General features: G+C 39.4%; 3 protein-coding genes across 3 annotated transcripts; 1 reads left to right on the forward strand and 2 right to left on the reverse strand.

Annotated features, from left to right (window-relative positions):
- Positions 1 to 457: 457 nt before the first annotated feature.
- LOC140874177 (uncharacterized) lies at positions 458 to 1,015 on the reverse strand. Its single transcript, XM_073277457.1, has one exon. It carries the CDS (start codon positions 1,013 to 1,015, stop codon positions 458 to 460), a length of 558 nt encoding a protein of 185 aa, XP_073133558.1.
- Positions 1,016 to 4,721: 3,706 nt separating this feature from the next.
- On the reverse strand, positions 4,722 to 8,688 carry LOC140884797 (formin-like protein 1). The gene is made up of 4 exons (XM_073291659.1): positions 7,095 to 8,688; positions 6,796 to 7,001; positions 5,961 to 6,205; positions 4,722 to 5,704 (listed from the first exon to the last, which is right to left on the reverse strand). The coding sequence occupies exons 1-4, from the start codon at positions 8,666 to 8,668 to the stop codon at positions 4,898 to 4,900; spliced, it is 2,832 nt and encodes a 943-aa protein (XP_073147760.1). The 5' UTR covers positions 8,669 to 8,688; the 3' UTR covers positions 4,722 to 4,897.
- A 1,278-nt stretch (positions 8,689 to 9,966) lies between these two features.
- LOC140874179 (uncharacterized) lies at positions 9,967 to 11,799 on the forward strand. The gene is made up of 3 exons (XM_073277460.1): positions 9,967 to 10,156; positions 10,247 to 11,290; positions 11,423 to 11,799. Exons 1-3 carry the CDS (start codon positions 9,967 to 9,969, stop codon positions 11,797 to 11,799), a joined length of 1,611 nt encoding a protein of 536 aa, XP_073133561.1.
- The last annotated feature ends 1,961 nt before the right edge of the window (positions 11,800 to 13,760 follow it).

Below are 13,760 nucleotides of genomic sequence, written 5' to 3' on the forward strand. Positions count from 1 at the left end.
CCCCATTGCCAACTCTTAGTGTCAACTCCCCTTCAGCAAGCTCCCTTGAAGAACTGAGCAGTCGCATAGAAGAACAAACATGATTAGTTTCTCCTGAATCAATTATCCAGTTGGAAGAATCATCCTCTACTAAACAAGCTTCTAATACAAGTAAATCAAATTTACCGTTATTTTTATCCTTCAGCTCCGTGAGGTATCGTGGACAATTTATTTTTCAGTGTCCATCTACCCCGCAGTGGAAACACTTTCCTTTTGGCTTTTTCTTGGCCTTTTTATTGTTGGGTTTGATGATCTTAGCCCCAATCTTGGGCTTTTTTAATTTACCACCAGGCTTTTCACCCTTAGAATTTTTCTTCTTCAAACCCTTTGAAGAAGATGGCCTATCTGCAACATTTTCTTCAGCCTTATTTTTTACAATTCTCGAGATCGCTTTAAAATTTTTAAGTTCATTCAGTAGTTAAGTCATCCCATAATTCAACGTATTCATAATATAGTTGCTTGTAAATGTGATGAAGTAACTAGAAAGCGAATTCAGAATAATGCTCACGTGTATGGCTTCATCAACAACTGCCCCATGCATCTCAGCCTCAGAAAAATGATTTGTCATCTGCATGACATGATCACGAACATGAGTGCCAAGAACCATCCTAGAATTCGTGTACTTCCTTGTGGCCTCATAACGAGCTTGCTCAGATTGTTGCCCAAACATACCTTGAAGAGATTCCATAATCTCAAAAGCAGATTTCATGGGCTCCATCTTGATTCTTAGTGCATCAGACATTCTTGCAAGCATATATGCTTTAGCCTTGTTGTTGGACGCAATCCAACGGTCATACGGTTCCTTAACAGCACGAGTGGCATTTGCGGGTGGTACCGGTGGACATTTCTCAGTAAGAACAAACCTGTTGTTCTCACTAACCAGCACAATATTAATGTTGCTTTTCCACATAGGAAAGTTTTCACCAGTCAAAGTATTGTTTGCAAGCAAAGACATGATAGGATTTCCCATTGCCATTTTATTGTTGAATTTAAATAAAATAAAATTATTAAATGTTTGAAAAAGAATATTTATATGAACATTTCGGAATAGTACTAAAATTATGCATGAATGCAAATAATAAGTACAATACCAAAATATCATTATGTCGATAATTCAACTAATTAGCCACATACTATAATGTCGTCATTGGGACGGTCACATAGTTTCCTTAGTTAAACCAAGTCTCTTCTTGATTAATACATGTGCTACAAAAATAACTCTTATTTACACACATATTAATTACCGAAAAATAAAATAAACTTTGGTCAAAGATATAATCAACAATTTGATCTCATATCTTCATGAGTAAGAACCTTCGTTTCAAATTTTAGATTTAACTTAAGAATGTCGTCGTAAGGACGGTCAAACTTAAAATACATATAAAATACTATCATTAGAGATCTAGCCTTGATATTGAATTAAAACGGACACCATCCGTAGGGTAAAGAAATCAAAGCGTTAAAAGGCGTCGTTCTAACTCTCACGTTGCATGACCAACGAAGGAGACCAATAAATAATTACTCATTATTTAATGGTTATGTTATTTTATTAGATAACTAATTATCCAATACACTCTAGGTTTTAATACTCATATTATTAATTAGACATCATATGTCATAATAACTTAGGGTTTTTAAAATTTTAATAGAATTATTTTTGTTTCTAAAATTTTGATTTTAGTACATTAGAATTTAATAGAATTCTACAAAAATCCGAATTAATAGAATTAATTCAGGTAATGCATTGCATAAATTCACGTAAACAATTTTATGAAATGAATAATAGATGCAACATGCTATAATACATATGATAGATATATCTAAATATGATGTCAACTGACATATTAAGATGCATGAGCATACTGTATAATTTACCAAACATAAAAGATAAGACATGCAATCCCACTAAGCATCCAATCCTTGCTTCAAAAAAATGTTCTGGACACCAATTCATTTTTAAAAATAAAAACATCAATTAAAATATTTAACCTCTGATAATTACGTTAATCATCAAAACAGTCAAATAAATTAATTAACTGTGAACAAATTAATCTTATTCTTTGGATCTGATAATTACATTAATTATCGAAACATTAATTCAATATTTAATCTATTGATAATAGATAATTACATTAATTATCAAAACTATTAAATAAATTAATTAACTTTAATTGAAACTTTAATGTTTCTGGCCATGATAGCCGAAACACTAAGAACTCAATTTAACAAAATATAATAATCAACTAATTGATCAAATTTTGTCAACTTTAAGATCAAAATATTTAATAATTTGATAATTACATTAATTATCAAAACTATTGAATATATTGAATAATTGTATTAATATTGTTCACACTTCACAGTAAATTCTCGAGGTAATGACGACAAGCGATCAAAATTCTAAAATCAACCCAGAACATATACTGCAATACAAGTTATTTGTCAAAACAAAAAACAATCATTAATAGAGCCCAATGTAGTCACAGTCGAAACCAATCATGACACATTCATAAAATATATGATAACATCAAATCGAATATTTACATGAGAAACAATCGAAAAATTTATCATAATTTTTTGCGACAACCAGACTCTCATACCACTTGTTAGTTTTTATATTCAATGCACAGTAAAAATTTGTGAAAAAAAAAAAAAACGACTTTTAAAAATTTTTACAACAAAACAATCGAACAAATGATCTAGTTTAATTATAAAAAAAAAAACTTCACAAGTTCTTTATAATTAAAGATGCAAAATACTATAATAAATTTAATTATTAAGATTCTACTATGGAATAAGAATCATTACAAAAATTCTTTGGATGATTCACTACTTGTATATAACTGGCTCTTCTGAAATTTCTTCAGTTTCACGGTCTTTCTCACTAATATTCGAATCAACCAACGAATAATATTGTGGGCTAACTCTTTTAATTTTTCTGACAAAATTATTTACTAGAATTTTTCACAAACAATTATAATATCAAAACAATTATAATCTAACAAGAGAGTATGACACGTGCAAATGTGTGTTTCTGGAAAAAATTTATCGATTAATTTTTGTCTTTAGAAGACTATCTATATATAAAAGAAAATATATTAACCGATCAAATCTTCCAAATATCTGAAATATATATATAATTATATATATATATATATATATTTAGTTTACAAAATCAAATCAAATCTCAACCGGTTTGAGATTAACGTGTGATTTGAAATTCAAATTGTAATCAATTTTGAAAATCAAAAAATTGTTCTCGAAAATCTTGAAACACAAAATAATTCAAAATTTTTGAATTTAAAATAATGGTCAAATATCTAATATTTGATGTCTATTATTTAAAAATCAAAACTTGTTTGAACTTCTATAGAATCAGATAATCATATCAAATTCTAATATTGAAATCATTTGACATTCAAATAATTATCAAACATCTCATAATTATCTAAAACAATTACTCTCTCTATATATCCAAAAACAAATTATATTTGTAATCAAATTACAAATATATAAAATATAATATTCTTTTTATTAAATAATAAATAATTTTATTATTTAATCAATATGTGTGAATTAATAATTAATCATATTAATTATTTAAGATTATCCATCGTGATTGTGGGAATATGGTTTGGGGACCATGGACCCATAATCTCAAGCTCCAATAAATTTAGACAATTAATTAAAGCTCTTTAATTAATTATCTAATTTATTAGTTCCAAGGTTACTCCATTAAAAACCCGAAACTGCACTCTTGAGAAATATGGAACATGCTTACCCAAATATTTGAATAGTCCATCGATATAATCATTACATGTTAATCAATCCTCCGTTCATGGTTCATAATTAGAACTGGGTGAAATTACCGTTTTAGCCCTTTGTTTGTATCTAAAACCTTAAGTACCATTTATCCGCTAGAGAACAGTTAATTCATAATCTAATTATGAATTAGAGCGCTCAAACTATTCAGTGCTAGAACCAATACTCAAGGGAACCATTTTAACATCCTTTCGAAAGTTACGGATTCCGTGTATGTAAATCATATTCCCAGCTGAATGTATTTATGAGTCTCCAAAAAGTAAGTATTAAGTCTATTACTAAAATAACTTTTAACGAACAAATCAAGAGATTCATTAATACAAACAAGGAGTCTAGGATTACTTAGGATTTAGATTGATCTACATATGATCATCTTAATGATGTTGATTAAAGTCTCATAACGGTACTTAAACAAAGACTCTAAAATCACATCTGGTTCTTGTCCTATATAATCAAATAATATAAAATGCCTCTACTTAGTGTCACTACACTGAAAGATCGGATAAAACTTAAACATTCAAAATATTAGTAGACCACATTAATGATTACCAATTAAAGATCCATACTTTAATCAATCGTGGACATTTTAAATATATTATCCATGATTTTAATCCTCATGTATATAACAATTTTATATACTAAAATCACATCAACTATAATATATTATGGATTTTATATAGATATTCATTTTTAAGCAAAATAGCATAAAACAATCAAACAATATAATAAATAATTATTTTATTTAAAATTAGCAATTAATAACAACTATATGTTTTATGGGCACATTTCCAACAGATACAACTCCTTGGCGCAGTAAAAGAAATCTTAAAACCAAAAGCAACACATAAACGCTGGAGAAATTGAACCATATCTTCCAAGAAATTTTATGTGTATACATTTGTAAGATAATTACTAGTTTTACCAAAATCTCTTACATTAATCTACAGTAATGAATACAAAATTCTATAGTAAAATACATATATATCGGAAAAGTGGTACATTTTTAATGGCCAGAACTTGCGATGACCATCAAACATCAAGGGGAAGAGCTATCATCATCAGGCGAGGTGCATTTTTTTCCATTGAGGAATCCTCCACACGCTGGCTGTAGAGTCGGATTCACCGGAACTGGAAATTTGTGCGCTAAACTGTAAATAGTACGCTCGTTTATCATCCCTACTTCTTTGCAGACACGATCCAGGACTGTTAAAAAATCTCTAACGACTAGAAATATTCTGAATGGATGCGCCTCTTCCTTCACCGAGTTTCCATGGAAATATTCAGTTATTTCCTTGACCAGAGATAGAGCAACACTTTCCAAGGCCTGTATCCGAATGATATCCTCTTCCGCCCTCTTCGTGAAGAGGTTCATTGACTCTGAAAACTTGCGGTTTCCCGTGTCCTCTGATGGGATTTCCTCGAGTAATCTTACAACTTCGGCTATGTTCCCTATTCCATTCGAAAGCTTGGAAACATCATTACTAAGCACATCTGAGTCCATAGCAGCAGCTTTCTTTACGTTCGAAAGCTCTGAACTGAGACCTGAAACAACTTGGAGGCCAATTTTCCTGCACTTGGCATCATCATTCAGGGAGGAATTTCCAATTTCGTTTACATTAGAAAGCCGAACACCTTCACTTCTTATTATCTCCTGAACGACAAAATGCAGAAGTGTTGTTTTACCATCAGCTCCCTTTACGTCAACTATTTTGAGGAGAGTGTCCAGCTTAAAGGCATGCGCATTGCCCCGATTTGTTCCCACATTCATTCGGTTTCCAGTCTTTAACACTGCTTCTAGAAGTTTTAGGAACATTCTGCTGGTTCTCAGTTCTTCACAGGCTGCCTGTAAAAAATGTCATCCCAAAGCATTATTATATGATTTTTGAACAAGTTAATGCTTTTGACAAGATACATTTAGAATCTTAATTCACTATGTTAAGATTTAATAGAAAAAAAACATAATGAAGAAAGAAAACAACACAATACAAGATTTATGTACTCGAACATGAAAGCTTATTTTCACCCATGTAAATGGATGTTATCTTGTCATGAAGTAAGCTTAAAGAGAATATACAAAAGACGAAGATATGGAACCTGACCTCCAGAGTTTGAAATGATTTTAGGAGGTAATCAACTTCGGAATCAAAATTGGATATGTATAGCATTGCATCCACTCTTTTGAAAGCAAAAGGTATATCAAGAACAGCCTTCAAAAATTTCTCTGCAATCCCGAGTTTAAGTGGTGACTCATCTTTGTACTCTTTAAGCTTCCTTTCTTCTTCCTTAGTTGGAGCCATCTTCAACAAACTCTCGAGAAGCTCCATGCCAAGAATATCTGCATTTCCTGTGTTGAGGTGGGGAAATAAATTAGTGCTCCATGAATTTCAATAATTGATATTCTTGATACATACTTTATATAAAATCATAGTGGGTTTACAGGGAATCTAGAAGAATCAAGTATTTTTGAAGGATGGTTTTCCTGATTGAAGGCAACCTTAATTTCTCAAATGGCAGCTCAGGACGAACAAGGCTCAAGAAGTTTCAAACAAGATGATATTTCTATAAAATAACAACTATCTAACAAAACTGACAAGGTATACTAATAGCATAACAAAACTGAAAAGTCAGCAGCTCATTTTGTATGTCACATATTGCCACTCCTCAATGTGAGGACAACATGGAAAGCATGCGACAATATAGATAAGATCAAGGGAGAAATGGCAAGCAACAGTATCATTGTGGTCAGTTCAAGTCGCAATCTTCAAAGTTGGTAGCATGACATGAGCTTTGCCTAGAAACACTATATCTATTTGATGTCCATCACCGGCACCATAGAAATTTTGATGCGCAAATCATCTTATATCTATAACTATCAACTAAAAAGATCTACAAATCTTGAAATACAAGAAAGACATAAGAGGCCACACATAATACCTTCTGAAAGGCCTTCACAAACTTCCTCCACCGTGACATTGAGAGCCTTCAGCAGAATGGCAATATTCTGAGCTTTCTTTGGATCAAGAACCCGATTCCCACTATCTGGTCCAGGTGTGGGAAGAACTTGCCACCTAGTTTTTTCTTTAAAATTCGGTGTCGGGGTATTTACAACAAACAATGTTTCAATCATCTCCTCATTCAATCTGCATATGATTTAACGAAACCCAAAGGGCTTATTAGTTATCAACTTATCAGAATGTGTTTATAACTGTAAGAAGAGTAGAGAAGTTCTTTACTTGAAAGAGCTGGATTTGAGTTGATCCCACACCATCTCACGATCAGAGCTTGCTCTTACTTTATCCCAATGCAATGCCTTCAATTTCGGCTTCGAAATAATCCCCTCCTCATGTTGCTCCATTGTTTCACTTGAGTTTTCTCCTTTTTCATTAGTGGAGAATGTGTTATCCTCATTATTCTTGGAAGACTCTGAATCATTTGCAGACAGTTCAATCGGAGAAATCAATGGGGGACTTTTGGCAGCAATCGGTCTAAAGGGTGTTGTCAATGCTGGCGGTACAGATGCTTGCTTTTTAGCTGGTGGGGTTGGCGTTCTGGGACTATCCAAGCTTTTACTCACCACGGCCCGCAAAGGTGGAGGTGGCGGTGGAGGTGGAGGGACTGATGGGGTGACAATGTCGGGTTGGTGTGCGATGCTGATGCCTTTTCCCACCGGAGATTCCGATCCGGCAATGGGTTCGGAGGCATTCGAAATCCTCGGCGAAGATTCTACGCTCGGCCTCGAATAACTGTCTGGTGAAGATGAACTTGGTGGAGACGGCGATGCAGATTCCTTTGATGATGCTAGTGGCCGATGAAATGGCCTCACAGCCGGAATCTCAATCAAGTCCGACGACTTGGGGATCGGTTTCATAGGGCTCAAACTATTCTCCGGTGAAAGGCTAAGCGACCTCACCGGAGACCCGGAAACTGATCCCGACACTGAAGAAGAGTAGGTGGAGGAAGAATTTGACATCAGTCCGTGAAGATTATCCACTTCAATGGCGGCAAAAGCCCTTCTAGAAGCCGATCCAGTTCCGACAGAGCTCTCTCTGCCGTTCAGAGATCCTCTGGGAGAGTAAAACTCTTCATCGACATCATCTTTAGACGCGACCGCCGCGGCATTTGTGTATATTCTCTGATAAGTACTCAACGGCGGCAAAGGGCGGAGCTCAGGTGAGTCCACTTTTCGGGAACTGGAGACGCCACTTTCAGGCAATGTGCCGCTGCTTTCACTGTGTGCAACAATCCGCGAGTCAATGCCGCCGCCGTGTGAGTTTACCATAGTCCCCAGGTACAAAAACTCCGCGCTGGTCTGAGATTGGCGCTGAAGCTTCGGGATTTGGTTTGCATTACATCTGGTAGCATTTGCCACAGTGCCATCATTGTCAGATCTTTGGGTTTTAGCATTACCGGAAGAGGATCGCCTTCTGCGACGGATATGGAGGAATACGGCAATGGAAACTATAACAACAGCGGCCACAACAGCAGTAGCGGCGGCAGCGATCAGTTTAGAGGAAGCAGATTTGGAGGTGGACGACCGAGGGACGCCGAGAGAAGAAATGTTAGCGGGAAAGGAAGCAAAAGTAGCGGGAGATGGAGGTGGCGGCGGAGGAGGAGAGGCGGAGGAAGGGAAGAATGGGACCGCCGGTGCCGAAGTGGAAAACGGGTAGTTAGGGACAGACGGAGTTGGAGGATGAGACGGCGGAAAGGAGTCTAGCGGGAAGAAGGGTTGGTGGAGAATGCGGTGGCGATGCGCGGCGGCGGAGTGGCGGAGGAGTAGGAGGAAGAGGAGGAGGGTGGAGGTGGGCATCGTGGGTGTAAGAGAGTCAATGTAGCTTAGCTGTAAGTGTGAGGGATGAATGTGTGTTTCTTCTAGTGCGACTGTCTCACTTTTCACACTTACTGTGTGTGCTCACTATTTTCTGAGTAAATGCCGGGGGAAAAAAAAATAAATTTGGGGAATCCTCTTTTTCTTTTGGAATCTCGGGAATCCTTTTTCAAACATACACATTTTATTAGTTTCAAAAAAGAAAATATATATGATACCCGGAAGAGGAAATCACCTCATCTCATAAATGATCCTAAAGTAAAGATCAATTCTTAGCTAGCCAAAATCGTCCAGGGGTCAGCTCAATAGGGAGTTTGGGAGCTCTGGAGCTCGGCCGAGCTCCTCCATCATAATGACCAGCTTAGTTCAAGAGCTCATCTCCAGCTCGGGTCGGGAGCTCAGCTCGGGAGCTCAGTCAAGCTCCATCACCATTGCCTCCAGCTCGGGTCGGGAGCTCAGCCAAGCTCCTCCACCATCCTCCAGCTCGGGCCGGGAGCTCAGCTCGGGAGCTCAGGAGCTCAGCCAAGCTCCTCCACCATCATCCAGCTCGGGTCGGGAGCTCAGCTCGGGAGCTCAGGAGCTCAGCCAAGCTCCTCCACCATCACCTCCAGCTCGGGCCGGGAGCTCAGCCAAGCTCCTCTACAATCATCTCCAGCTCGGGTTGGGAGCTCTGGAGTTCATCTCAGCCTTGATGTCAGTAGGTAGTTAGCTTAGTAGAGGGATTGGACAACCTTGATGAGCTAGCTAAGATATTAGGATCAATGTTCAGGTTGAGTTCAGGGGTTCAGCAATAACTCACTCACCCCTTTTCCATATATGATCTCAGGGAGAGCAGCAGTATAGCGTCCTCATGATGACAGTTCAGCTCAAATTAAGTGTATTGTTATTTCCTTTGTCAGACAAGATTCGGGCGAGATCTCAACCTAAATATTCGGGATTATAATCCCGAGATTCGCGGATTCTTGATAAGGAAGGTAGGCGCTAAATCCGGAGCTCTCTCCTATAAATAACAGGTTCACTTTCATTATTTGGATCCTAATTTTTCACTCGTGTGCACACACCACTCTCTATATTTTTGCTATCCTAGCATCTGACTTGAGCGTCGGAGGGGATACACCGAAACACCTTCCGGCCCCCCTTAACACTCTTGTTAGTGGTTTCAGGTCAGCAGCATTTCATCTTTTATTTGGAGGAGCTTCTTCAGCTCATCCAAGGAGATCACTTTATTGAGGTATATCAATTGGCACCGTCTGTGGGAATATTCAAGCTAAGACGTAGATATGGCAGGAAGAGGAAGAGGAAGGGGAAGAGGAAATATGGCGGATATGACTGTGGATCAGCTCAGCCAGTTCATCACTCAAACGGTGCAAGCGGCCATGGGTCAAAATCCACCAACTCCTCCCGTGGGTCAGCCAAACCCAATGGATGCGGTGTGGGAAGAGATCAGGAGACTAGGTCGGCAAGTCGGAGGTCGGCCTGGGCCTATACAGAGGGAAAGTCCTTTTGCTCGGGCTATTCTAGATGAAGAACTCCCTGCAAATTTTAAGTAGCCTACTTTAGGGGAATATGATGGGAGCTCAGATCCGGAGGAACATTTGGGGAGATTTGAAAATGCAGCCTTGTTGCATAGATATTCAGATGCAATTAAATGTCGGGTCTTCCTCACTACTCTGGTAAGGTCAGCCCAGCAATGGTTCAACCTTTTACAGCCTGGTAGTATTCAGAGTTTCAATGACTTCAGCTCAGCTTTTCTACACCAATATGCGAGTAGCAAGAGATATTTGAATACTTCTCTCAGTTTGTTCAATATGAAGAAATCTGAGGTGGAACCGTTGCGGGAGTATGTTCAGCGCTTCAATACAGCAGCTCTGGAAGTACCTGCTGCCACTGCTAACACCTTGGTCAACTCCTTCACTCAAGGGTTGAGAGGAGGAGAGTTTTTCAGATCCTTGGTCAAGAAGTCTCCTTTGACTTATGATGAGCTCCTTAGTCGAGATGAGAAGTACGTGAATTTAAAGGATGCACAAAGGCAGAGGAGACAGGAAGGAATGTCTGGGAGTAAGCCCAGTGCCAAGGTGGGAGCAAAGGCAGAGGGGAAGACGGAAGGAGGAAGGAAGAGGGTTGCAGAAGAGATGAACAGGGTCAAAGGACCCTACCCCTATGTACCACTCTCGGTAAGCTTGGAGAAGGCAATGCAAGTATGTAAGGATAGGCGAGCACTTATGAGGCCCCGTAATGCTGAGAAAGGCCCGCGGTTACCGCCATCTGACAAGTTTTGCGATTTTCATCAGGAGTATGGGCATATCACCAATGATTGTCAGAGGCTAGGTGAGGAGGTTCAAAGGATCATGTATGATGACCCTCGAATCAGAGCTGAGCTGACTCGAAGGGCAAATCCTCCTCGCCAAGGCCGAGCTCCCCAATGGAGGAATCAAAGGAATGAAGTTAGAGAGAATCAAGGTGATCATCAAGGAAGAGCTCCTCAAAACGGTCAAGGAGATAGGGTGCAGCAAATTGCAAATCATCCCAATCGGGGCGTTATCCATATGATCTCCGGGGGTAGTACGGATGGAGATTCGGGAAGGGCTCGCAAAGCTCACGGGCGTAGGTTGGAAAATTTTGAGGTAAATTCTTAGCTCAGCTGTCCCACTGATCAGAATATCAGTTTTGGAAGGGAAGATTTAAAAGATGTGGTGCTACCTCATAATGATCCCCTACTGGTCACCTTGACCATAGCCAATTATGGCGTGGCTCGTATCTTTGTGGATACTGGGAGTTCAGTAAACATTATCTTTAAAGAAACTCTAGACCAAATGAAATTGGAAGGATTTGAGTTGGATCCAATCACCACAGAGTTGTATGGGTTCACGGGTCATGCTTTGCAACCGTTGGGACAGATAGTGCTCCTCTTGTCTCTTGGGAGTGGAGAGCAGAGAGTAACCAAAATGGCTTGCTTTACAGTGGTGGATGCCCCATCTTCTTTCAATGGAATATTGGGACGCCCTGCCCTGAGTGATTTCCGAGCTGTGGCTTCCACCTACCACCAGAAATTAAAGTTCCCAAGTGGAAAAGAAGTGGGGGTTGTCAGGGGTGATCAAAAGGCAGCACGTTAGTGTTATGTGAATAAAGTGAAGGTTGATGCAAAGAGAAGTAGGAGGGAAGTAGGAATGGTTTTGATAGGCCGAGCACCAAGGGTGTTGGGTCAAAAGGTATTTTTAATGTCTGAAGAAGATCATGAGAAAGTAGAGCTAAGTCCTAGAGCTCAGATGGTGAAGTTAGCCGCTGATCTCAGTTCTTCAATGAGGCAAAGCTTGATTGATTGCTTGAAGGAGAACAAAGATGTTTTTTCTTGGTCTGTTTCAGAGCTCACAGGGGTTAGTGCAGACGTTATGGTTCATCGGCTCAACATTTTCGCGGGAACGAAGCAGGTAAAACAGAAAAAGAGACACTTTGGGCTTGAAAAGGATAAGGTTATTAAGAAAGAGGTGAATGAACTCCTTAAGGCAGGTCATATTAGGGAAGTCCAGTTCCCTACTTGGTTGTCAAATGTTGTCCTTGTCCCTAAGAGTTCAGGCAAATGGAGGATGTGTGTTGATTTTCGAGACTTAAATAAGGCATGCCCAAAAGATTGTTATCCACTGCCTCGAATTGATCGGTTGGTTGATTCTACGGCAGGTCATCAGTATTTGTGTTTCATGGATGCCTATCAAGGGTACCATCAAATTCCGTTGGCAGAGGAAGATCAGGATAAAGTAAGTTTCACTACCTCTCATGGAACTTTCTGTTACAGAGTGATGCCTTTTGGTTTGAAAAATGCAGGGGCTACTTATCAGAGGCTCATGGATAGGGTGTTTGCTTCCCAGATTGGCCGAAATGTGGAGGTTTATGTGGATGATATCCTGGTAAAATCCTAGGATGATGCAGGTTTGATGACCGACTTGAGGGAGACCTTTGCCACGCTCAAGTCCTACGGAATAAAGCTCAATCCTGAAAAATGTGTGTTTGGAGTAAGAGGGGGCAAGTTTTTGGGACACATGGTGACTGAGAGAGGGATTGAAGCTAACCCCGAGAAAGTGCAAGCTATCCGATCCATGTCTCATCCTTGAAATCTGCAGGAAGTTCAGAGGTTGGCAGGAAGGATAGCAGCTCTATCTCGGTTCATATCCAGATCAGCTCATAGAAGTTTACCTTTCTGTAAGGTTCTTCGGAAAGCTAAGAAGTTTGAGTGGGATGCTGAATGTGGGAAGGCGTTCGAGGACTTAAAGAATTATTTAGCCGAACTTCCTGTATTGGCTAAGGCAGTTCCGGGTGAACCGTTATACATCTACCTCTCAGCTTTGGAGGGGGCGGTCAGTTCGGTACTCATTAGGCAGGAGGGAGCGGCTCAACATCCGGTACTCAGAGGTTGAGAAGTTGGCACTTGCACTTGTTATGATGGCCCGGAAGCTCAGACCTTATTTTCTATCACATCCTATTGTGGTGTTAACCAATAGTCCCATGGTAAGGATATTAACTCACGCTGACATTTCGGGACGATTGGTGAAGTGGACTACTGAACTCAGTGAGTATGATATTCAGTATGAACCAAGAGCAGCGATTAAAGCTCAAGCATTGGCTGATTTTTTTAGCCAAAACAAAACATACGGAAGGGCAGGGCTTATGGAAAGTGTATGTTGATGGTTCTTCTAACAGCGAAGGATGTGGAGTGGGGGTGCTTCTGATATCCCCTCAAGGAGATGAGATCCGATTGGCAGTCAGGTTGGATTTTCGAGCTTCCAATAATGAGGCAGAATATGAGGCCGTGTTAATTGGCCTTCGGGCAGCTAAGCAAGTTGGGGCAGCCCGGATACATCTCTATTCTGATTCGCAATTGGTAGCTCAGCAATTGAATGGGTCTTACGAGGTGAAAAGTGAGAAGTTAAAAGAGTACATGAAGGCAATAGAGTAAGCTCGGGGCCTCTTTGATGAGGTAATGTTTGAGCAGATCCCTAGAGAGAGCAACGAAAAGGCGGATGTTCTGGCCAAGATGGCTAGGTCACTTCATAACTGGAAAAACAGAGAGGTAGTCGTGCAA

Source organism: Henckelia pumila, chromosome 1 (assembly GCF_033568475.1).
Source record: "Henckelia pumila isolate YLH828 chromosome 1, ASM3356847v2, whole genome shotgun sequence".
Taxonomy (NCBI): domain Eukaryota; kingdom Viridiplantae; phylum Streptophyta; class Magnoliopsida; order Lamiales; family Gesneriaceae; genus Henckelia; species Henckelia pumila.

Bases quoted from the DNA above. Each gene is read 5' to 3' on its own strand.
- LOC140874177 (XM_073277457.1), bottom strand. From the start codon at position 1,015: ATGGCAATGGGAAATCCTATCATGTCTTTGCTTGCAAACAATACTTTG.
- LOC140884797 (XM_073291659.1), bottom strand. From the start codon at position 8,668: ATGCCCACCTCCACCCTCCTCCTCTTCCTCCTACTCCTCCGCCACTCC. The intron at 7,002-7,094 runs GTAAAGAACTTC...AATCATATGCAG, and splicing joins CTCAAATCCAGCTCTTTCAA to ATTGAATGAGGAGATGATTG. The intron at 5,705-5,960 runs GTCAGGTTCCAT...CATTTTTTACAG, and splicing joins AATCATTTCAAACTCTGGAG to GCAGCCTGTGAAGAACTGAG.
- LOC140874179 (XM_073277460.1), top strand. From the start codon at position 9,967: ATGGCAGGAAGAGGAAGAGGAAGGGGAAGAGGAAATATGGCGGATATG. The intron at 10,157-10,246 runs GTCGGCCTGGGC...AGCCTACTTTAG, and splicing joins ACTAGGTCGGCAAGTCGGAG to GGGAATATGATGGGAGCTCA. The intron at 11,291-11,422 runs GTAGGTTGGAAA...CCTTGACCATAG, and splicing joins GGCTCGCAAAGCTCACGGGC to CCAATTATGGCGTGGCTCGT.